Raw genomic sequence first — 23,353 nt, forward strand, 5'->3', positions numbered from 1 at the left:
CATCAGTGGGACTTTTTAAGATGCTTGGACTAAAACACGACAGAAGCAAGACAACTCCAAATGAAACAGAAATTAACTGTTGTTCTATTTTTCCCTTCACAGTTACTGTTTCTAATTAAAAGTGCGCTCTGCGTGTGACGAGTTCCCCCATTATTCTAATAAAGTCAGTCTGGGAACTGTAAACCGATGCAACCAGGGAAGTGTGAAGAAATGGTAGATTTTGCTTATGTGGTGGCCTAATTAACATCCCCATACATTTGTGAAAGTAGTCATCTTAAATGTTGTTGACGAACATGTCAGTTCTTTATTGTCGGTGTAGAAAAGTTTCAATACAATACTAGAGATCTGAACTGAGCCACGTGCAATCAAATGTGCTGAACTCCATCGGTTGTAAGCAAGCACAAACGAGCATTTTTCTGTTGTTTTTGTTTCTGGTGTAAAATTGCACCTCCGATGAAGATAATATTTCTTTAAGGATCTCTAATATGACCTCCTTCAACAAATCATCTTCCACTTATCATGCCGTGACAAATTGCTCAGATTGTTGCACGAATTGAAAAACGAACTAGATTTACAGTTACACAGGTTGTGAGTCTATTGTATGTGAGTGCACACTAATCGCTGTAGTAGATTAAAATAGAACAATTCACCTGTTGGGAGTTTTTTTTTTGGAGGGGGCGGGGGTTGGTGGGTTCCGTAGCGTCTTGCGTAGAAGTTCAACCGTAAAAAAAAAGAAATGTTAGATGCTGTATTCATCTTGCCGAGTTATTGTTGCCTGCCGAGGGTCTTCACGGATCAAGCTGACTTTCCTGTAGTGCAGTAAGTAAGGCCAGACTGAGAGACAGTCCGGTCCGCTCTCCTGCCTCTGCTCCTTCACGTTGCTGCTTGTCCGCTGCTGTCGTGTGTGTGTGTGTGCGTGTTGCTGGTAGGTGTTGTCCCATTTTATTTTTTTTATGTTTCTCTCAACCCCTTCTCTTGTCTGTTCCTCACAGCTTGCGATTGTCATCCCGTGGGGGCTGCTGGCAAAACCTGTAACCAAACCACTGGCCAGTGTCCCTGTAAAGACGGTGTGGCTGGCATCACGTGCAACCGATGCGCTAAAGGCTACCAGCAAAGTCGATCTCCCATTGCTCCCTGTATAAGTACGTTCAGCAGCCTTTCTTACAGTTCAATACGGGTTATCTTAAATCATGTCTAATGCTCATTCACTATAGCAGAAGTGCAACGCAAAGGTGTCTTTCTTTCTTTCACCAAACTAGCATTTTGAAACAATTTACTATCCCGCTTCACGCTTGAAGAATGTTAACCATCCAGCTTTTTAATTAGTCTGGCGATCAACGACGTATTTGCTCCGGATATTTGAGCTCATGTTAATAAATAGCTCAAACCAAAGATAACGGGAGGAGGTTCGTTAACCCACACTAAAAAGACGGGAAAACGCAGCTGGTATTTTCTTTTTTGAGTTAAAAAAAAAGTCTAAAACGAGAGAAAAAAAAACTGTAAAAGGACCCAGTCCAATACGATATATAGTTTTTAAAAATCGTATTTGTGCTTTTTTCAAATGAAAATTTAATTAGGAAATGTAACAATATCATTCAATCAAAAATCTTTTTATTTTAAGACATTTTTGGCACACAATCGCGAGGACAATATTAAATCTATAAACCCAACGGGTTCATATTTCCATCATTTTCCTAAGAGAACAATATATATATAGGTGTTAAGAATAGAGATATGACATTCTTGGTGATATATGAGACACACGTTTTCTCATATAGTTTTGAGATAATGCGTTTTACTTTTTTAAAGCTTAATATTAAATATCAAACCCACGCCAAGTTAAATGTTAACAAGGATAGAGCTGTTCTTCATAATTCTGGCTTAATGTACTGCAGTTAAGGAAAGTAATAAATCTAAAAGATGTGGTCCTGAGAAACAAGCTTATTATTTTGTCTGGCATAAAAACTATGAATTTTGATCTGCTATCAGAAACGTACTTGAACAGCACAGTGAGTCGTATGGCCTTATAATCATGGCAGTCTGTTTTAAAATGATGTGCAGTTGATTCCTGTACCAAAATATTTATGAAACAGAAAGCAACAATTAGGCACATCCATTCTTTTAAAGGAAGTTACAGTACCCTTATGCTTGCTTCAAATTGGTAAATCTCTTCTGACCTCATTCTGCAACTCATTCTGAGGTGCCTGTTGGTCGATTGTGGTCTCTTATTGGCTACCCATCATCTATCCCAGCCGAATTCCCCCTTCTCCTCCACTTGATGACAGTCTACAACTACCCTTTTATTGGGCATGACACTAGAGCCCTTGAGGTGAAGTACTGTATGTTGCTCCTGGGTACAGCAGCTGCTGTGCTCAAATAATCCGCAGAGCTCAGAAGCACATGCATTTCTTGCGGTTTTCCCCAGTGGGCTCAGAGAGCATGGTTCTATCCTCATTAACAGGTCCCAGAGTCTGAAGACTAAGGTTCTGGTGAAGTTCTGGACCCAGTCTGGTCCTACAGTGGCCAGCTCTAGTTTTCAACCCTGGATAAGCCAAGGGCACCCACAGGTGTCTTTCTTGAGCCCTACAGACTGCCTGAGGGTAAAAGGTCATTTCTACTAATGGGAATAACGAAACACAGAATCACAGAACAGGCATGACGTGTGAGCAGCAAATCGGAGATGTCAAAGTCCACCCCCTAAAGACGCCTTTGTATCAGGTTTTCAAAGATGCATCTCTTACGTTACCGATTTTACAAAAAGCTCAAATTGAAAGGCAAAAATAGCTCTAAGCTACTGATGAAAGTTAACATTGGAGATGTAAGGAATAAAAAAAAAAAGAAAATCACCTAGATTTATTTTTCAGCTGTAAGTGAAAATTGAAATTTAAGTTTTCCGAAATTCTGCCTCCAGATATCCGATTAAGCCAGTCCCGTAAGAGCAGGATTTTTTCTCTTTTGGTTATTTGCAGGCTCAACGTACGTCTCAAGACTTGATTCTTTCTTCTCTCTGTTACTCTGACCTTTGCATGAGCTCGTAATCCCTGCTATGTCTTTTTTAGTTATTTTTTCTGTGTGGCTTAATTCCTCATTGTTTTGCAGTGTCTTCTTTGTCACTCTGAACATTTTTGCAGACATCTCTAACAAAGGCAACGAGACAAATTTACTGTTGCCATCCTGTTCTTTTGGAGATAAAAGGCCTGCTCCATGCATGACTTCCCTCAGCGTCAACTTCCTGACACTGTGAATATGAGAAAGGTGAAGGACTGAAAGAATCAAGTCTTTGGGCAGAAGCTCTGGGCCAATTTATTTGCATTTCTGTAGACATAACTAACAAGGCATCTGGAAGAGCAAAAGAGATTAACATCCAAGATAACCTACACAAGAAACCAAATCACTCCTCAGCTGACACCCACCTGTGCACAAGCACGTTCTTTATTGTCAGCCTTTTTTATTTATGTCTTCTTAATTTCCGCAGATGATAAAGTGCATTACTGTCGTAAATCAAAACAACCCATACCGATACACGTTTGCTCTTAACGCACTGTTCATTTGGATAGATAGATACTTTATTAATCCCGTGAGGAAAATTACCAAGTGCAATTTCAATATGACAGATTTTTCTGTTCCTCCCACCTCTCCACACATCTCTGGAGGACAGAAGACTGAAGGTCAGTAAGTGTAGTCCAGTCCAGCTGCTTGGTTTGGCCGTCCAGCTCCTCTGCTGAGAGCATGATGCTAAGCTGTTTCACAACAAAGTATTGATTTCACTCGGGAGATTTGCATTAGTTTTGCAAAGGCACCTGACAAATTTATTTATTGAAAGCAGACATCCCCATCCAGTGCAATAAGCAATGGAATCTAAGAGGGACATAGCAGCTTGCAAAGGTCCCTAGCATAAACTGTAGACTCCTGCAGAAATGGGGCACAAGGCTGCCTGCACATTTATTGTGAAAACTGCAGCTTTCCTCTGCAAGAATGGTGTGACTCACGACGATCAGCTCTTACACCAGCTATCCACTCATAGCACATGGCTGTCAAGATGCTTAACATGAACTGTCTGATTCTGTTAAGAACATCATACAGAGCAGCTAAAAGAACAATGGGAAAATGAACTGAGATGTTATGGGTGTGTTTGTAAGACAAATACAGCACTGCTGAGACCTCGCATATCCAAACGAGGCTTTAAAAATCTACCACAGACCGTGTGAAATTGATGAAGCGCCACATCTGAATATTAATGATTCCTCCTTCCTCCTTTGACTTTCTGTTTTTGCTTTCTCGTCCCGAAATGTAGAAATTCCAGTCGCGCCACCGACAACCACAACCAGCAGCAGTGAGGAGCCGTCCGGTGAGTACGCAGTCTGGATCCTTTTACTTGTCGGGAACTGTGTGAAACAGGCGGGGGAAAAGTGGTTTAGCGGTGATTTCCCTTCCCAGAAGCAAGTGAAAGTGAAGTCCGTGCTTGAGCCATACAGCTCACAAGGCTGGGGTTTATCCTGGCCTCTGTAGTGTTTATCAGACTGACAGTATGTGACTGACATCTGGAGTACAATGCAGGTCCTGCACAGACCTGCTACTCGTCTCTACAGCTAGGGCGATGGTAGTAGTGCACGGTATTGTGCCTTCCCAGGGGATACAAAAGCTGTGCCACAGCGACTTGAGCCTGCAACCTTTCCATTAGAAGTCCTGAGCCCTGACCTAAGAGTTGCTGTAATGGTTTAAGATTTAGAAAACAGGTGAAGACAAAACTTCAGAGGAATGAATGGGTTCAGTGAAATTTTAAATGAGCATTCCACTGCATTACTGCGGGAGAGCGAGGAGGAACACAGCTCCTGACGTCAGTCGCTACCCATGCAATCCGTCTGCATTACACTAAACAGTCTATGTTTGTACTTCTGCTTCTATTATCATACCGTTTAAGTAAAATCACACGATAACAAAGTGAGAATTCCTTTTTGATTCACTGACTTTACCGAATTTATGGTGGTGACAAGCAGTCTGAATTTTCTGCCACCCCTTGGCTACTGCTGAGGAGACTCAGGAGGTCCAGACAGGAGGAAGTGGCCAGTTGGCACTGAGCTCGTTGCAAAACACCAGAGCTGTTCCAAAGATGCTCGACATCCAAGAGCAATGATCTCACTCCCCGACAAGTGTCTCATAAATTATAAATCAATTATCCCGGGCCTTGGGTTGAGATTTCTTTAATCTTTTCTCTCATCCAATTAATCTGTCTAACTGGGTCGCAGTGGGGAGTGGGGAGCTCTCCACAGATTTTTTACATGTTTTGAGATGATTTTGTTTTTGTCTATTGTGGGATTTCAATTGTCGGATTCTGGCAGCTGTGGAACTGATGGAACAAGACAGAAAGGCTAATTATGTATTTTTCCCTCTTCCACCCACAAAGCAGAGTGTGTAGATGAGGTAGATTAGTCTTGTGTCTTTTCTTTTTATTTTTAATACTACAAAGAACCGGAATTGGGCACATGTTTTTTTTTCTGTAATCAAATTATCCAAGTAGTTTTTAAATTGATATTGGAGGAATGCAGGATCAAGTGCTGTTTGTTGGATCCCTTACACAGACAATCAAAATAGAAAAGCTCAGAAAGGCTGTCAGACACTTTAAGTAAATGTAAAGGAATCAGGAATGAAACACTAGTGCAATCCTGAGTCTTGTCCCGGGAACACCAGATTCCAGTGACATTTTGTTCTGAGGTTACTTAATCCCGTGTTACTCACAAATTTTGTACTCCTGATTATTTGATGGCGAATTTCCTTTAAGCAGAAAGACACCAATAATCTGGAATCAGCCCTTAGTTGTTGGGGTAAAAGATTATGGTGTTGGTGTTTATGATCGATATCGATGCTGGTGGCAGAACTGGAGGAGAAGGAGAAAGAAAAGGTTTCCTCTGCTGGGCCTGCAGTCCATACTCCTCCTCTGCTGGACACTCTCCTTTGTTTTCTTAACACCTTCCTCTCATGCTCAGGAGTTAATGAGCCCCAGCAGGTGTGCACGCCTGACACGATTGCCCCTGATTAACTGCGGGGTCAGGGTAGGGCAGGGCAGGGCAAGGACCAAGAGAACAGAGCTCACCAGCACCAGCGAGTTGTGCTGTCAGGGTTACAAACGTCCCAGACAGACCTGATTTATTTTAACCTCAGAAACTAAACAAAAAGTATGCAATGTTATATTACATGTGAGACCAACACAGTACTTACAAACAGTTCCAAGACTGTCACTTTCCTACACTATGGCTTGCGTTACAAGTAAGCAAGTTAAATAAATAAATTAGTGAAGGCGTGTTTGTCACATCTGTTTTTTTCTTTCTTTACTATTTTCTTTTTATCAAAAACTATATTCCAGAATACAGTATGTGAATAAATTGACATTCAGCACATAAAGCCCAAATCCATTAGAGACTCTGCGACTGCCAGCATTTTCAAAATGAGTTTCTAAATGAGATAATGGATAACTATTCTACTGTAGCTTTTAATGTGTGATTGAAGTGGTTTTCTGTACTTTTCTTTCTGCTCCTGCTGCCTATTGTAGCTTTATGTACTGTTGTACAATGTACTACTGTTGTGAGGCACAATAATAATAATAATAATAATAATACTCCATCCCCCAAAAAAGAACCATTACGGAAAATCTCTTAACCTACCAATCAGTCATCATCACTTGTCATATCATTCGATTTTTATACTGGAACCAGACTCATTTTTCACATGAGACTGAAAACCACTTGTAAACTCCTCAAATTACAGACCCCCTTTAGTCACTGAAACGTGCAAGGTAACTGTGCAGAACCTACAAAGACACAGCGCTCAGCCTTAAATCCAGAAGCAGTCCCTACGCCCTGCTGTGAGTCCATGGTCAGTGTGACCCAACGCTGGGTGAGCCTCACGCTGAACCGTACCAACAAGTTTTTGCACCACCTCAGCGATCACACCATCAGTGCAGGTCTGAGAGGTGACCATGCCAATCAGCATGGAAATAAGACTTCGAGCGCAGGACGTCCACTCTGTTGTAGACTCATCAGCGATACCGCTCTGCACGGCAGGAGAGTGAAACCTTCTGGGAAAGAGTAAGAGGTTGCTGTTTGGAGAACAAACGCTGTGACTGATGATCCCAAAACCCAAAATGGTCGGAGGTGAAATCCGGAAAATGTTAACGCTTTCTATATAGGAAGCAGAGAGGCCATTGACAATTTCTCCATTGTCTTTGAAGGGAGGGGGGGGTGGGGTGGGGGATGGGCAGAAATGCCACAGATTCTCCCAGTCTGAGGAATTCCAGGGTGCTGGAAACAAACGCAGCTGTTGAGAGAGTGTTGTGTGACAGGGGCTGAATGTGAGAACCTCCTAACACTATTAAGATGGATAGAGAGATCAGAGCAGCAGGGCTCGTCTTCTCCTTTCCTTCTTCTATGCATCCTTTCTTCGCATAAAGCGGCAGGAGAAAAAAAGAGACTCTCATCCTTTCCTTGATCCTGACTGCATTATACACTCACCGGCTGGTAGCGAACAGGAGCACAGGCAGTCCTTTTTCTAGTGTGGAATCTGCAGATTTTTTAAAACTCTATAGAATGTCTGTATAGAAGGAGTGTTTTATTCCAAAGGAAATACACAATAACAGGAATTACATGAAGTCTGGCTAAACACAGAAAGTAAGATACCATTATTTCAGCATCGTATTTGTGGTTTGGCATTCTCAAACGAGGCGATTTTAGATTGCGTTCTTACCCTACAAGCTGTAATGCATGCTCCCTGTCTTACGCTGTTAGTGAAACATTGCAGCTTTGATAAGAGAATTTGCAAGTGACTCACTCTTATCTTAATAATAGTTGTGTAGTGCAGGCTATGATAGCGTTTAAAACATCACTTGTCTTCAGAATTATTTCTGAAGACTTTATTTCTGAAGAAGCCATTCTTCAGAAATAATGGCTTTTTAATCACAGCATTGGAGGATCCAAAAGTTTGATATTAACCACATGTGTTATATGGCGACAAAATATCACCTGCCTCTAATAAGTGTTCCTGTATTTCTGGAATATATCAAACCCAACAACGCAATAAAAACAGCAATACAAACAATAATTAACAATATTAACATAAAACAATAAAATCATCACATAAAAATAACATAAAAATCAGGAAGATTGTCCAATCTTAAAGAAGTACTGTACATGAAGCATGATCTGGACAATTTACTTACTCAATGACTGATGGTTTATTTAAGATAGAATATAACGTGGAAAATATGGTCTCTTTTTAATATGTCCCGTTTCTTAAATACAACCCTACTCTTTTAGGTTTTACATTTTACCAGGACATGGCACATGTTAGAACCTAATGGGTTGCAGATTACTACATAGATCCAGCACTGCACAGTGTCAGGAGGGAATGGGCCTGTTCCCAATGTGCAACTTCTCTCTAGACTCACAAGTGAGATGAGATGAAGCAGCGTTCTTGACCACTGCAGGGTGATGTGAGATGGGCTGTAGGTGGTTGTCAGGCTGATCCAGTAAACTGCTTAAGGGAACCCATTTCAGTGGTATCACTCAATCCTTCTTTGCTATAGTGTACTTCTCAACAGTCTGCCATAGAGACCTTCACAGAACTAGACAGATGATGACAATATTGAACAGTGACAGCAGACCATGTGGTCACAAATCAAAAGCTCCCGTTTCTCCTAGTGGCAAAAGCAAAACCTTCAGGGATCCCAGGCCCAATGAGTTTGTGTTGCATTAAAAAATAAAATTACAGCTTTTATTTATCAGGTACCTTTCCAAACCCAAGAATGCTGTACATGATGCTAGAAAATAATGGAAAATAAATAAAATGGGAACAAACAATAAGACAATCAGACATAGGTCCTAGTAAAAAGGCAAGTTTTAAGTTCAGATTTAAAAAACAAAACACTGCCTCTCGAAGAGTCGCAGGAAGGGCATTCTATAAGAACAGAGCAGCGACAGAAAATGCACAGCCACCAGCTGTCCGACATTCAGTCCCTGGTACACTGAGCCAAGGGCCAGCTCCGGTTCCAGCTGAACGGAGCCTACAGGAAGGAGCGTGTACATAAAGGAGTTCCAGTAGTTATGGTAAATCATGGCCAATCTCACATCAGTTCATCTCAATCTGTACACTAAATGGAAGGAAGGTGTTTCATGTTTGGCTGTAGATTCACCATCCGTGTGTAAGAGGTGGCAAGGTTGTAGCTTGAAGTTAAGTAAAAGCCCTTTTATTTACCTTATTTCATACGTTGCACACATCTGCAGAACACCATTTTCTCTACTGTGTACAGAAACCGTGTAGAGAGGAGAAAGAGGAAGAGGAGTGCGCTGTGTACCAGCGATGCTGCCATGCAGCAGTGTAGCAGTTGATCAACAGTGCAGTGTTGATTTTGTGCCAGTAATTCAGATGCAGGCTGAGGGCAGACACACAGGGTCACTGTGGCGACGTGCCGCACACATTAAGGCATTTCCTGAAGCTAGGTGCTCACTTTCACATGAAACCCTCCTCTCCTTTTAGCATTCAAAACGTGCCGTCCCCATCGTCACTGCAGCGGTGGCTCTGGATGGGCTGGGCTGGGGAGGGCAAAGGTCATGGCACAAGCCTCCAAAACAGGGCCCTGCTGCATTAAAACACAAAGCTGATTGGCCTCAGTCTGCACTGGTGTGAACTGTTCAATAATGCAGTGTCCCATCAAACAGGCAGAATAAAGGCAAGAATAGCAACAAACTTTCAATTTAGGAGGCGACCACTAAAGGAGACAGATCATCACGGACAGATTCTAAAACAGTTAGGGTGTCTAAGAGTCAGTTGATTTAATACACACCAAGTAGAATTAAAAGTCTCTTCGGAGAGTTCTGCATTCTAATGTGAAATAGTCATAATCTATTTATTATAGACCATCACAGATTTGAATATAACCTCCAATTTATATTAATTTCAGGAATACCATAAAACAGGTCACATTTATATTTACTTCAGCTCCATTATACTCATTCACTTCCTCCTCGCCCATAACACAAACAGGAGTATAACAATGGTCACTCCCCAACATACCCCACAATGTAGCACATAGCAGAGCAGAACTAATACAGTCATTATTAAAAATAGATATTGCATATTTTAGATCAATTTAAAGTAATATCAAAAGATATAACAATGAAAAAATATATAGAAACACAACTCCGTAAAAGACCATCATCCCACCTCAGATCGTCCTGAACACTTTCATCGGAGGAAATGTTCACGTGTATAAAATGGAAATGGAAATATATTCAAATATGTCAAGCAATAATATAACATTGAATTTCACAATCCACGTATTTTCTAATAGCATTTTTACAGAACTGGAAAATAATTTTTGTCGTGATCAGTGTATTTATTGAATGCTGCAAATTCCATTCAATTCAACCATCAATTACAGTATCAAAATTATAAAAAAAAATGTTAGACCTGTGCTGGAAAGGCCTGGTAAAGTAGCCTTTGATAAAGTCGTAACTGGATATTTGTGGGTTTAAATCCCAGGTGAGACACTGCAGCTGTTCCCTTGAGCACAGAATTCCTCCAGCAAAATATCCAGTTGAATAAATGGTGCAACTGTAAATCACTCTGGATAAAAATGTCACCCGGCTAAATGAGTAAAATTCACAATAGACAAATCAGAAGAATGCCCTGCTCAGGACCACGTAGAAAAGTCCACTCAGACCACCCAGGCATGCAGCTTAACAGAGACATGATGTATTAAAAGACCATAGAACCCAGCTCTGGATAAATTGGTATTTGAAACAATATGATCTCATCCGATACCTAAATGCAAACAGATGTGATCTTATCAGGAGCCTTTTCTCCCTCCTCTGGGAGTGTAAGGAGCAGTGCGGAAGGGAAGCCCCAGCAGCCCGCTGGCAGGCGTGAGGTGCGAGGCGCGGGCCGCGGGGCGCGGGGCGCGGGGCGCGAGCTGGGGAGAGGGACATCTGTGCAGCAGGTGCCTCTTGCCGGGCTGGGAGGATATTCATTTGTCTTCGGCTCTTGGTCCCCGACCACATGGCGCGCGGAATGCGGCACAAATACCTCCACAGCACACAGAACTGGAAGTCATTTGTCCCAGACAAAACACACATTGTTAGGGGTCATGAACGGTGCGAGGCGACGCCCCTCTGTCACTGGTTTGCAATTAAAAAGACATTTCCTTAGGGATGTGTGTGTGTGTTTTAGAGGCAGAATTTTAGGAGAATTAAATATTTCAGACTTCTCCTTTCCTTAACCCATAAATTGTGTTAACTGACTTCTGAAACTAATCTAATCACAACACTAATACAGACAATTTCAAGCTGCAGGTGCTACAATATTTAAGATACACTTTGGTATTTTTAATTGACAAATGTTAGTTTTTGGTAGGAAGTATCCCTAATACATCGTTTTGTTTACATTTGACTTTCATCCTCTTAAAATGCACACAGAGACTCGTTACTTCATGCAGGGAAGCACATTTTTGGATCACAGCCGTCGGATGAGATTGAATTATGTAAACCGTTATCCCAGCCCCTAAAGGGTTAAAGGGCGATGCACAGCATGAAACTCTACAGAACATGTCCTTCACAAAAATAAAGAATTGTGGAACGGGGGGTCTTTAGTTTAATAAGCTTTGGCCTCTGATAATATAGTTTACTGGTATATTCAATGATATGTTCAATTTAACCAAATGAATTATTCTGGTGTAGTTTTTACTCCGTATAGTTTTTGCCCTCCCTGCAGATGACTTACCGGCAGTGGGCTGATGATGTATTCAGCAGGCTTCACTGAAGCTCCTCTGAGAATGTTTAACTTAATTCAGATAATAAGTTGTGAGCCAGCATCCGTGCACTCGCAAGTTAGGACATCCAGACAGATCCTTAACGAAGCACTGAGTGCACCTATTAGCTTAACTTGAAAACAAAAACCTTCTCCCAGGAAGCCCCTTTTTTATATATATATATAGCCATTAAAAAAAAACATTCACTTTATTTACAGTTTGCTCGGGAAAGCAAATTTTCTTTTCCCTCTTAGGAGAAAAATTGCGACTCTGCCATGCCAATTCAAGCAGTCCCAGGCACGGGCTATAATCTAATTACATGCTTTATTTGCAGCAATTTGTTTTTCAATCAGTCTTGTTTTACAAGGAGAAAGCCCCCCCTCTGTGGACTCATTTACACCTCATTGTTCCAATGTGCAGGTCTCCGTCGGGGGCTCTTTTCTGCAGGCCCTGAAAACGGACAAAGTGAGAGCAAAGCCGGGGCTGCAGGAAGGCTTCTGTAAGCTTTCAGTGAAACTGTGGATTTATTGTTCTTCTCTGGGGATATTTACACAGAGCGCTCTTACTTGCACGCATGCAAGTCTGCACAGTTCCCATATTCCCCCACCTCATAGGTGCTGACGTGGCGGGGGGGGTGGCCTAAAGTGTGATTCTCGCATCAGTTGTCAGAGGCGTACGCGCTGATCGCCAAACCTCCGCCGTGGTGCAAGCAGACTTTGATTTGGCCTTTCCCTTTGATGTCCACCCCCCCACCCCCGGATCTGTTGAAGGCGCAGAACTTGTAACGGTGGACGAGGAAGCTGTAGCTTGTTGAACTTTTTGATCAGATCTACTTCCTACGCCCCCCCCGGGAATCACCCTCTGTTCTGTTCAGAATCGTGAAGGTGCTCTGTCAGAACTGGTGGACATGCCCGCTCCTCCACTGTATGGATGATACTGCCCTGCCGCTGGCCCAACAGGTGGCACGGCGCAGCCTGTATCTGTGCGCGCAGGAGAGGGATAGAGCCCTCGCTGGGAATCTGGGAACTCCAGAGCTAGCGGCGCAGTGGTGCCGCTGGTGCCCAGCGGACCTGCTGCTGGGAAAGGAGAGTTATCAAAGTGGAGGGAGCATCGTGATGGCTTCAAAGCGAGAGGGAAAAACAACACATTTCACTCCCCCCTTCCCTGCCCCCCTGCCCCCCAGCTCTTCATTTATATGGAAATGATGTGGAGCTGATATGGACTCCTCAATTTTATTTACTTTAGTTTGCTGCCACTGTCCGGAGCTGATTTTGCGTTTACTAGTAGTGCTTTCTCTCCCTCCCTTTTTTCCTTTTTTTTTCCCGCATTTTTTTCTCTTTTGGCCGTTTCCCCGGCAACCCCATTCACACGGACTATAAAAGAACATAAAGGCCTGGTATGAACCTAGGGGTGGACAAAACAATGAAGTTTGTTCATATTCAGGCTGTCTGAAAGCTCCTCTCCCTGAGCCCCTCCTCCCCCCTACTCAAAAAGGCGTTATTACAAAGTGTTGGGGAGAACAAAAAAACGGGGGGAGAACGAAGGGAGATTCTGGCTCCAGTTCGTGTCTGTCGGAGCAGGAGAGGAGGAAACAAATGATTTTAATTTTCTGTTTGGCCTCGTGTCGCATGTTTGCTGTTACAAAAGCTCTTTGGCGATGATGCAACGTGAAGGAGGGCAGCAGTGAAAAGGGCCTGGCACCTCCTTCGGGGAGGTTATCGCCAGGCAGCGTTGGTGGGATTATATCCATACGTGCAGCAATTCATCATGAATCTGCGAGGCTTTTGGCTCCACCGAAAGGTGGTCAGCCGGTGATCTGGAACAGACCCCTGGCAGCCTGCTAGAGGCCACAAAGCGATTTGGCTTGGCCGAAGTGAGGTATTTATTTGTTCACTCCAGTGCAGTGGACACCAAAAGGCTTTGCTTAATGCTTCATGGGCTACTAATTTCCTCCATGACCTCCTTTTGTGTTCAGGTGACCCTGTTCCCCTGCATCCCCTTGAATTGAATGCCAAAGTTTGACACAGGCTGGGGCTGGAGGGGGGTTAAGGAGGGCTGAGGGGGTGGGGGCTGACATGGCGGGTTCTATAGGCCTTAATCAGGTCCCACAGTGGCACTTTGACAGCAGGGGGAAATTTGTGTGGCTTTCAGAAGACCTGGGTGGCACAATAACCAAGACCCAGAGGTCTCACATTAGAGGCAGAGGCGGCCAGCAGACAGCAAAAGTATTTACCAGGCAAGAGCCCTTTGTGAGAGCTTTTCTATAGGAATAGAGGCAGTCTTGAATGCCCCGTAAGCCCTATTAGACAACACAATTGAACCTGGCAGATGGGTATCGTAAGAAGCAAAGGTATTCAGAACCATGTAGTTGGAGTATTCCCCCTTTTTTCTCTCCTTTTTCAAGTTTTAATGGAGACTAATGTGTGTTTTTTTCCTCTTCCCCTCTTGCTTCCTCTTGGTGCAGACTGTGACTCCTACTGCAAGGCTTCCAAAGGCAAACTGAAGATCAATATGAAAAAGTACTGCAAGAAAGACTACGGTGAGTAATTGGCTGCTCTCAAATCTCTAGAAACCCGGTGTCAGTTTCTGATCAGATGATGCCTTTAATGTCTTTATTTGTAAGTGCAACACAAGCTTCACACAAGTCAAAAGGTTAGAATGACAAACCTGGAGATAGAAGGAGCTTGCAAGTCAAGTTGGGAACACAGACTCCTCTGGATAATCTCTCCCCCAGTCTGAAATGAAATTAAAGGAGGCAAATTGTGCTTTTAGGTATAAAGCTAAAGCATGAAATTCAGTGAGAAATGGCTCAGGAATTCAGTTGAGTGACAGCTCAGCAGGCAGTTTTTGAGTGGAAAGGGATTCACATCAAGATGACCTTGCAGACCGCAGGACTTTAACAATTTTAGAAATCCCAATTAAGAGAAAACCCATGTTTCCCTTTGTGCCAGTACTGCTGCAATTAACCAACATTTCTCGTAATTAAAAAAGGCAATCTGGGCTGATTAAACCCGCATTACTTAATGCTGTAAATGAGACCTGCCCTGCCTCTACATGCACCCCTGCTGATCACAGACTACTCTGAGGAAATGTCATGATTTGGTCATTTCTGTATGACTGCACACTAATCAATTTTGATAAAAGAAAAAAAAAAACAACAAATCAGAAACACTTATACAAAGATATCTGAAAAGCTTTTAACACCATACACAAGCATAGCATATATGAAACAGAATTGCCTACAGGCTGATTTAGCCAGGATTTTATATGTGGGGTAGCAGAGGCGAGGTGGTATTTTTAAATGATACTACTGAAAGGTGAACTACTGCTCTTCCCTGCACCAGTTACACTGGTGACCCCAGTTTTATACTGTAGGAGAGACGGAACAGTATTCACATCGGATACAACTCTTAAACACATCATGCGTGAGGAAAGACATTTGAACCCTGTTATTTCTCACTGGATTTTGTCATGTTTAGAGGGCTTCTTAAAGAGACTTTTAAATAAAGTACAATAAAAACTCGTCATTGTCAGTATAACATAAGGTCTTGGTGACAGTTTCTGTTCATTCCTTTTTAAATGAGTAAATAAGACTAAAGCATCAGAAGTAGCTATCCAAACTAAGCATCTCAATATCGGCATCCGTGTATCAGTATGTATTCATTCCTGATGTTAAACCTCACCTTCTCACTGTCTCTTACGAACTGAACCGACAGTAGCTGCCTGCGCTCGGGCTGCGATGTCGTCTGATCCGCGAGCCAAACTCTCGTGCAGCTTTCACTGAGCGGCATGTCAACGATCATCTACAGCGATCCGGCCCGTATTTGCCCGGACCGACCGCTTCCAATACAGGCTACATGTACACTCTGGAAAAACCAGATGCGTAGTAGTTGTTTCCTCATTTACGTTTTCCTTCGCTGGCAAATTTAAGGCAATATGGGATTTTCGGTAATACCTACATCGGGATGGCCGCTGGGGTGCCAAAGCCATATTTCGGGGTGGCTGCCCCCCTGCATACAGCCTGGCACTGCGCTCACATGTGCTATCTGGTCAGAGGAGTAAGAATCTTTTGCGCAGCCACGTTAAAGCCATTAAAGTGCAGGACATCATTTATGTTCTGGTAGATCCACATGCTGTTCTTCTGCCCTTGAGTCTCATATAATCCCCAGTGAATCTGAAGCTGTGAACGCTGTGGGGTATGGAATATGTTCTCTAACTACTGTGGAATAGGGCCTTTTCAGGTCTTGTCTTGAAAGGATAGAAACCAGACTATTACCCTCCGAGGGCTCTTTGCATGAAGGCATTATTTGCGTTTCAAATGGGGCGCTTGAATCCCTGCTGTCCAGCCAGACGAACGCTGGCGCGTGCCTGTGTCTCCCGGTGGGCCGGGCGGAAAGGTGTGGGCCATTAGAAACGCTCGCCGGGGGAATCTGAGGGTTTCGGGTCGGGCGAGCACGTGCGGACCCTGTCTCCCACTGTCCTTCACTCAAGTGGCGCTACAAGAAGCGGAGCAGTGGAGCTGGACTCCGCAGAGCCAGCGGGCCGCTCTCGCACGGGGTCAGACCCGGGCAGGGCTGGAGGCCGGAAGTGTGGCGGGAACACGAATGTTATTGCTGGCATGCGTGGACAGAGATGTTCAAAGCGTCTTAACATCTTGAGCTCGTTGCTGGTATTCCACAGTCATGAAGGCAGAAAAAGGTATGACTCGGGCCTGGGTGTGAGCCAGGATCCCGCTGGTGACTAGCACTTCCAGCACAATTCAACAAGACCTCAGTGAAAGCTGTGACTCATTTGATTTCTCCGCCCTCAGGGGGTGCATTGCTGGAACTTGGAAGCATCAGATGGCTGCACAAGAGCCCCTGCTGCTCCCTCTTACAGTCCTCCTCAATTACAAATTACAGGCAATTTCCTCTCTTCCCCAGACCCAAGGCTGGCTGAGCTCCCTCGCTGCCAGGGCTCATTCTAATCCACCGTTTTTTTCTTCTTCTCCAGACTGCAATCATCGGGAGGGCTTTGTCACTTACAGTGAAAGCCTGGCTTCAGATTCAATGGTAGGGGCTGAGACCCAGCCTGGGGAAGGTGGTTGTCTTCCCTGCCGAGGGAGGTCAGCGGACAGTCTTTGATTTATCAAATCCGCCCTGTTTGCAATGAATGAAATCCACAATGCCCTAATGTACTTTACCCTCATTAAGCAAGGGGAAGCTTCATGCTGGATTATGATTTAAGTCGCATCAGGACTGTTTTACACTGCAGGCAAACTGGGATGTGTAGCTTAAAAACTTGTAGGGTCTTTGCTAAAACTGAGAAGCAGGGCATTTTTTTTTTCCTGGGCACATCTTTTTTTACTTTCTCAAATCAAACACAAAAGAACACATACTGTATAAATAGTGGGAGCTTGCGTACAAAAAAATTGAAAAGGGGGCTAAACAAAGATGGAAGCGATTGAAGGCTCTGTTCTTTTCCAAATGTTTTCAAGATTTCTCTTCATCAGGGGTTCTTGCATGTCTCTGATTTTTAATTAAAGACACATTCACTCACAAGTTTCAATTTAGACATTTTGTGGTCATCCCAGAATTAACCTAACATACTGTGTGTGTCCATTTGATCCTGTAAATGGAGTGAGTTTCCTTAACTGTAAGACAAAATACCCACATTAGTAAGGAAGGATAAAAGCAAAATGCCATTTGAGTTAGTACCTTTCATAATTTTGACCATTTTTGTTACAGCAGTCCTTTTTATGCTAAAAACCATAGTTTTGCCATAGCTTGTCTTTTTACAGCTACACATCAAATGTTAATGAGTTATGGATTTAACCCAACACATGTTTTCTTCACACAACAAAGCAAATTGTACCTTAAAGACAGGAGAACACTAGTTAAATTACCCAACAATATCTTCAATGAACTTGAGGAGCAAACCCCTAGCTTTAATTTAAAGTGAATTTCTTTTTCTTGGCTTAAGATTTCCATCTTTAACCACTTGTCATGACAGGCACAGGGGTTTTCTGGAGCCGGTCAGAGGACTCTGTGTTTTTCTGTATCTAGAACATAGTGCCCCATGTCCTGTGCTTGGGCTACACTGTTGACAATGCAAGAACAGCAAGGCAATAGGGGGCAAACATTCACCTGGTTGACTTCTACCACTGCGGAGCATAACACCATCCCTAATGCTCCAGAACTGTACCTCCGCCTGCAGGACAGAGACAGATGCAATAGTAGATCATAGTGCACATTCTAGTGGTGACGCAGAGAAATAACACCAGGGGGAAATTCCATTCTTCTTAATGAGCCCCAGGCGAACAAAAGCTTATTAAGCGATTCTGCCTGGGACTTAAAGCCCCTTTAAGGCTGAGGAGTAAAGATACCGTGTCCTCTATATATGCTCTACTTTTGTAGCCTGTGAATGAATTATTATGGAGCTCTTGATCATCATTTGCTAAACCTCTGCAAAATGATCCAGTGTTAGCACAGCAGATCCACGGAGGCAGGCAGGTTTTATTATTTTAGGGGTACCAGACTTCAGGTCTTCCGAAATCCCAATTTCGTAACTCAGCCTTGTTTCAGGGTGGGTCTGGCTAATCTATAGCCGGTTCTCCTGGAAACAGTGCTTGATAAAGGCAGTCAAAGGAACTGGAGCTAATGAACACATTTGGCTCAATTTCAGTCAGCAGTAGGGAGCAGTTGCTCTGAAAGCTCAAGGCGGGAATAGTGATAATGTCTAACTGCCCCATGCTGCTCGGTAGATAACTTTCATACCTCCTCCCAGGAAAAAGGTTTCTTCCTCCTGGGACAGGCAGACCATTAATCATATAATATTACAGGCCAGCCTCTCCCATAAACATCCTCATTCAGCAGCTCAGTGTCTCCTAATCACATTACAAATCACCTTAAGTACTATAAATAATGGAAGCCGAATGTTGTGGATGTGTTAGTGTTTCCAGTACTTCCACGGAAGGTGCCGGCTGTGTAACGTGTCTCACATTACCGCCCGGCCAGGCCCTGCCAAGAGGCAGCTCCAGCTGATCCTCTCCTGGAGAACAAGAGAGCACGGCAGTCCTATGGGAACATTTTCTAGTTCCCTTTCAAATTAGCATGTTTCAGGGAAAGGCCTACAACATCTCGGAATCTTGTCAGCCCCAGAGGCCAGACAGCCTCACAGCATCTTTTTTTCTGCAGAATTCTTTTTCACATCCAAAGTCCCTGAGCGAGGATCGCCTTTTACCCATGACATCAGGCTTTTTTTTTGTTTCGGAATTTGCAGAAGCACTACATGAATTGTTTGCCCAGAATATTATTAGATACAAATGATCAAAAATAGGATTTTAAATTGTCTGAAATGGTATAATGAAGACATAATAATCTGCCTTTTTATCGGACTGCCTTCTTTCTGGCAGTATTTGAAGGGCTGGTATTTGGTCTCAGTGTAGGTTTTCTTGATTTATGATGGGTTCACTTTTCTAAAAGTTTATTTCAGTAGTAAAAGTAAAATCTCAAAGAGTCCAGGTCTGACCACTGCACCTCTTCTAGTGAGAATTTAAAAATTAAAAAATTACATTATATTAATGATTTAACCACTGAAAGCAGTAAATGCTCAGATAGCAAAAAGTACATTGAAAATAGGCCAGCTATTTCCCATCCTGCTTGTGGTGGCCCCAATGCCTTCAGGTTTCATTGTCGCTAAGCTTAATGAATTACTTCATCGGGGCCTGTAATGAATTGATAATTTGAGTAATGAGGACTAATTTGCTGAATAGAATTTATAAATGGTTAGAAATAATCTGCAAACTGTTACCTTTTATAAATTACTTAAGATCTGTAAATTAATGATGAAGAACATCTAAATAATCAAATTATTGTTACAATTATGTAGCTCAAACCAATAGATACTGTGGTCATCAGAACCTGGACTGGGAAAATGCCACCATAGACTATATAATTTTAGTCAATAAGGTGCAGCTACAGCTACATTTTTCAGATACATTTTTCCCAATATATCAGATCTTCTTAATTTGTGTTTTTTTTTTTTGCTCTTTGTATCACGTTTCTTTGTATGCATTCATTATATAAGCATTCTATTATTTCAGCTGCCTGTCTTCTTAAAGATCTTTGACTTAAACCCTCTAAGGAGTCTTACTAGGTCCTGGAGAAGAAAATAATTTGGTCTTTCTGTTTTTATATATAACTGTCAGGCTTCCAACAGCTTTAAATTTCATCTATCAGAAAGCAGAATCTATTGCAAATTACAGAAAGGGGTGCCAAGAAACATGAAATTAAAAATGGAAATTAATGAAGTTAAATGCTGAGATTTTTTTCTGGATATGTTTTTGCGGTACAAAAACATTCAGTTACAGCAATGACACTAGTACATTATAATACACAGACAGTCCAAAGGCCTTTTCTCTTATATTTTACTATTAAAATACGCTAAAAATAATCGTAATGAAGCTGTCTTTATCCTAAAGGCATTTTCAGTAAATGTGGAAAAATAGCAAATAAATTACCTGTGATTTTTCATAGCTAAAATGGAGTTTTGAAAAGTACTTGATGTGTCCCAGTGGTTTCCCCACTGATCAAGGAGAATGTGTTGAGTTTTTTCCCCCCGGTTCTCCACTCATTGGCAGAGCTGGTTACAGACTAGTTGACTATGGAATGCATCTGTGACCGGAGCATCTCCAACTTCAGAAACGTGGTTACTGGTACTGGTTTAGCAGTCAGCCCCCGTACCACAGACACATCGTAACTTTTTAACGAGCGATCAGGAGATAGGGCGTCGCTCTCGGTTGCTGCAGCCCAACGGACAGGTGGCAGGCCTCTCCGAGGCCAGGGCCTCTCCCACCCAAGTTGGACAGTTCCCGGGGGGCTTCCCTCTGGCGCGAGCCAATGGCTAGCACCAGGTGTCAGTCCGGCCTCCGCCACTCTGGCACAGTGCGAGGGCAAAGTTTTCTCTGAGTGCCGCGGCCCCACGGTTCCCGGTTCACGAGGGCACCAGGGGCGCCTTGCCCCCTCAGAGCTCTGCCTGCCTTCCGCAGGCCTGAGGGTGGGGGCTTCGGCAACGAGGGTCCGAGAAGCAGGGCAGGAGGCAGTCCGACAGCTGGTGACTGATCGCTACCAGAGGTGGATTTTCTTTATTTTCCTCTGGACCGCCGTACAGTGTAACTAAGGGGACGCAGCTGATAAAAAGGAATATTCCAGCTTGCCACACAGGGGCTGCCGAACAACGAATCAAAGGCTGTTCTGTTGGTGGCCGCCTCGCGCCGATATTAAATAAGCCTTCACAATGCTGTTTTAGTGCAGTGTCCACTGGGCCATGAGCAGCACCAGAGGAACCTTCATGCATGAATGAACGAGAGGCCACGGTGAATCAGCCGCATGAATCTAATAGCTGGGGTAAGGTGGTGGGTGGTGGGGGCGACAGCGTTGCAATTAAACGTGTACTAATTTGATTATGCCCTTCTCTGCGACGTGTGGGTCAGAAGCAGGACTGCGCCGAGCAAAGGGAAACAGCAGGATCCTTGGCATTGATCTGCATGGCCTTTTTTCCCCCTCCCCTCTCCCTCTTTCATCTGCGCAGTTTGTGGGTCCTGACAGACCATGCTGTCTGTTCTACGAAAGCCAGGGAATTTTTATTTGCTTTCACTTTCAAGTCCTCCGTAAGCACGGAATGCTGACCTGCGAGGAGGGAGGACAGCTGTCTCTCCACTGCCAGATCACACACACACACATGCTGCCGGTCACAGCCTGGCCTGCCTGTGCTGGTCAGCCTGTGCGCCTGAATGTGCTGTTTCGGTATCCTGCACTAGGGCTAGCAATGGGAAGAAAAACCTTCAAAACCCTCAAAAAAACTTCAGAAAAGCATTTTAGACAGGCATTTAGATTTTAGTTGCAAGTGAATACATTAGTTGGAAATGAGAAATATTTGTACACTAGTCTGTGTGCATTTATAATTTATGCATGACATGCAAAATGACAATTTTGGACTATTAGCTTGTATAGTTTTTAGATACATCAAATGTGCATGAAAGATGGTATTCTGGTTAACTGTTATACAGTAGGTCTTCAACCAGAAAAATAATTTGGTCTGATAATGGATCAGGTTAGGAGAACTGAAAGCTAGCCAGTTAATGTACAGCCATTTTCTCTGGGAGACGTTTCTGCAGCTACATGAAGTTGCTAAAGTAGAAAACAGTGCAAAAGATCCATTAAGCCATTCATTTGGATAAAAAAGAACATTCTGATCTTATTTTCCAAGGAGCGAGGAATTTGTTTTCATGTGTATATATTTACAGTCCTTATAAGTCACAAATGAATCCTGGCTGTCAGGTTTTTATTAAAAGGACAAGCCTGTTTGGACTTAGGAAAAAGAAAAGGCATCGCCTGGGATTCCTACAGAGATGGTGGATCAAGGCAGATCTGGCAGAAAACATTTTTCTGTAATCGGTTAAGACAAATGGCATGGACAGCCTTTTTTGCTATGCAAGTTAATTTGCCTTTAGCCTAAAGACATACTGTTTGTGAATGGCTGGCGTTTGCCAGAGTTCTCAAACAATTCCAGAGGGCCTCTTTTCTTTAGTAATTGCTGGTAATTTGCTCACGCAACACGTCCCATGTTTTTTTCAGGACATTTTTAGCACTTATTTTGGCAATAGTCACAGTTCAAAAGCACTGGTTTGCAATCCTTGTAAAAAGCACCTCCTATTCCATTTTTAACTGATGCCCCTGTGACATATTTCTCAAACAAATCCAATTAAGATCACCTCTCCCACTTAGAAGAGTGCAGAGAATATAACCTCTGGCTTCCATGTCTTCCCAAGTTCTAACACTTTTATAAATAAACGTGTGTTCAATGAAAAAAGTTAGTTACAGAACTTTGCGTTTTTTACAGTGTTGTACTGGAACAAGATACCCAGCTGTTCTTTAGACCATCATCACTTGACTAAACAGAGCAATGGCTTTTACCCAATTTTTCAGATGACACGTGCTGTAAGGATTGTCCTGATCACAAAGCAGTTGGTTCAAGGCTTTCACCAGCCTAACAGTAAACTAGTGTAATGAGGAAAAAAGCCTTTTTCTACCGAGAAACAGAATGGTAGGCGACAGACCTGGCAGAATTTGGACGACTGTAAAGCAGCCACTGGTTCGTGCTAGGCCACGGTTCTTCACATGAGTACATCAGAATGTCACGCCTACTCGGTCCTGCAGGAACGGTTCTTCACAGGGCACCTCCTCCAATCCTGGGGTGATTTTTCATGGCTAACATGAAGCTATTGAGTTTTCTTCCTGTTCTCAATCTAAGTTCTTTATTGACTACAGAATAATAAGTAGCTGTACAAAGACTCCCATCTTGAAAGTCAAACCCATGCAAACAAGAAATGACTGGTACCAACTGAAGTTGCTTTACAGCCTTCTAAACAATCTGGGGAGTCACATTTGGCAGCTCTCAGTACACTGTAAATTCTAAGAAGAATAAACATAGCAAGTGCTGTTGGATTTATATGACTTGTTTTTTTCACAGGTTTCATCACGCTTAGCTTCAGTAGTGTGCTAATGTTTATTTTGTATG

At 43.1% G+C, this 23,353-nt stretch overlaps 1 protein-coding gene across 1 annotated transcript in view; it reads left to right on the top strand.

Moving 5' to 3' along the window:
• The window catches only part of ntn1a (netrin 1a), a 76,523-nt gene that overhangs the window by 47,716 nt on the left and 5,454 nt on the right, over window positions 1-23,353 (top strand). The window contains exons 4-6 of the mRNA XM_088928267.1: window positions 993-1,142; window positions 4,295-4,348; window positions 14,259-14,333. Of these exons, the coding sequence (XP_088784393.1) occupies window positions 993-1,142; window positions 4,295-4,348; window positions 14,259-14,333 (279 nt within the window). The remainder of the gene's footprint in view (window positions 1-992; window positions 1,143-4,294; window positions 4,349-14,258; window positions 14,334-23,353) is intronic.

This window comes from Atractosteus spatula, chromosome 11 (genome assembly GCF_055471065.1).
Source record: "Atractosteus spatula isolate fAtrSpa1 chromosome 11, fAtrSpa1.hap1, whole genome shotgun sequence".
NCBI classification, from domain to species: domain Eukaryota; kingdom Metazoa; phylum Chordata; class Actinopteri; order Semionotiformes; family Lepisosteidae; genus Atractosteus; species Atractosteus spatula.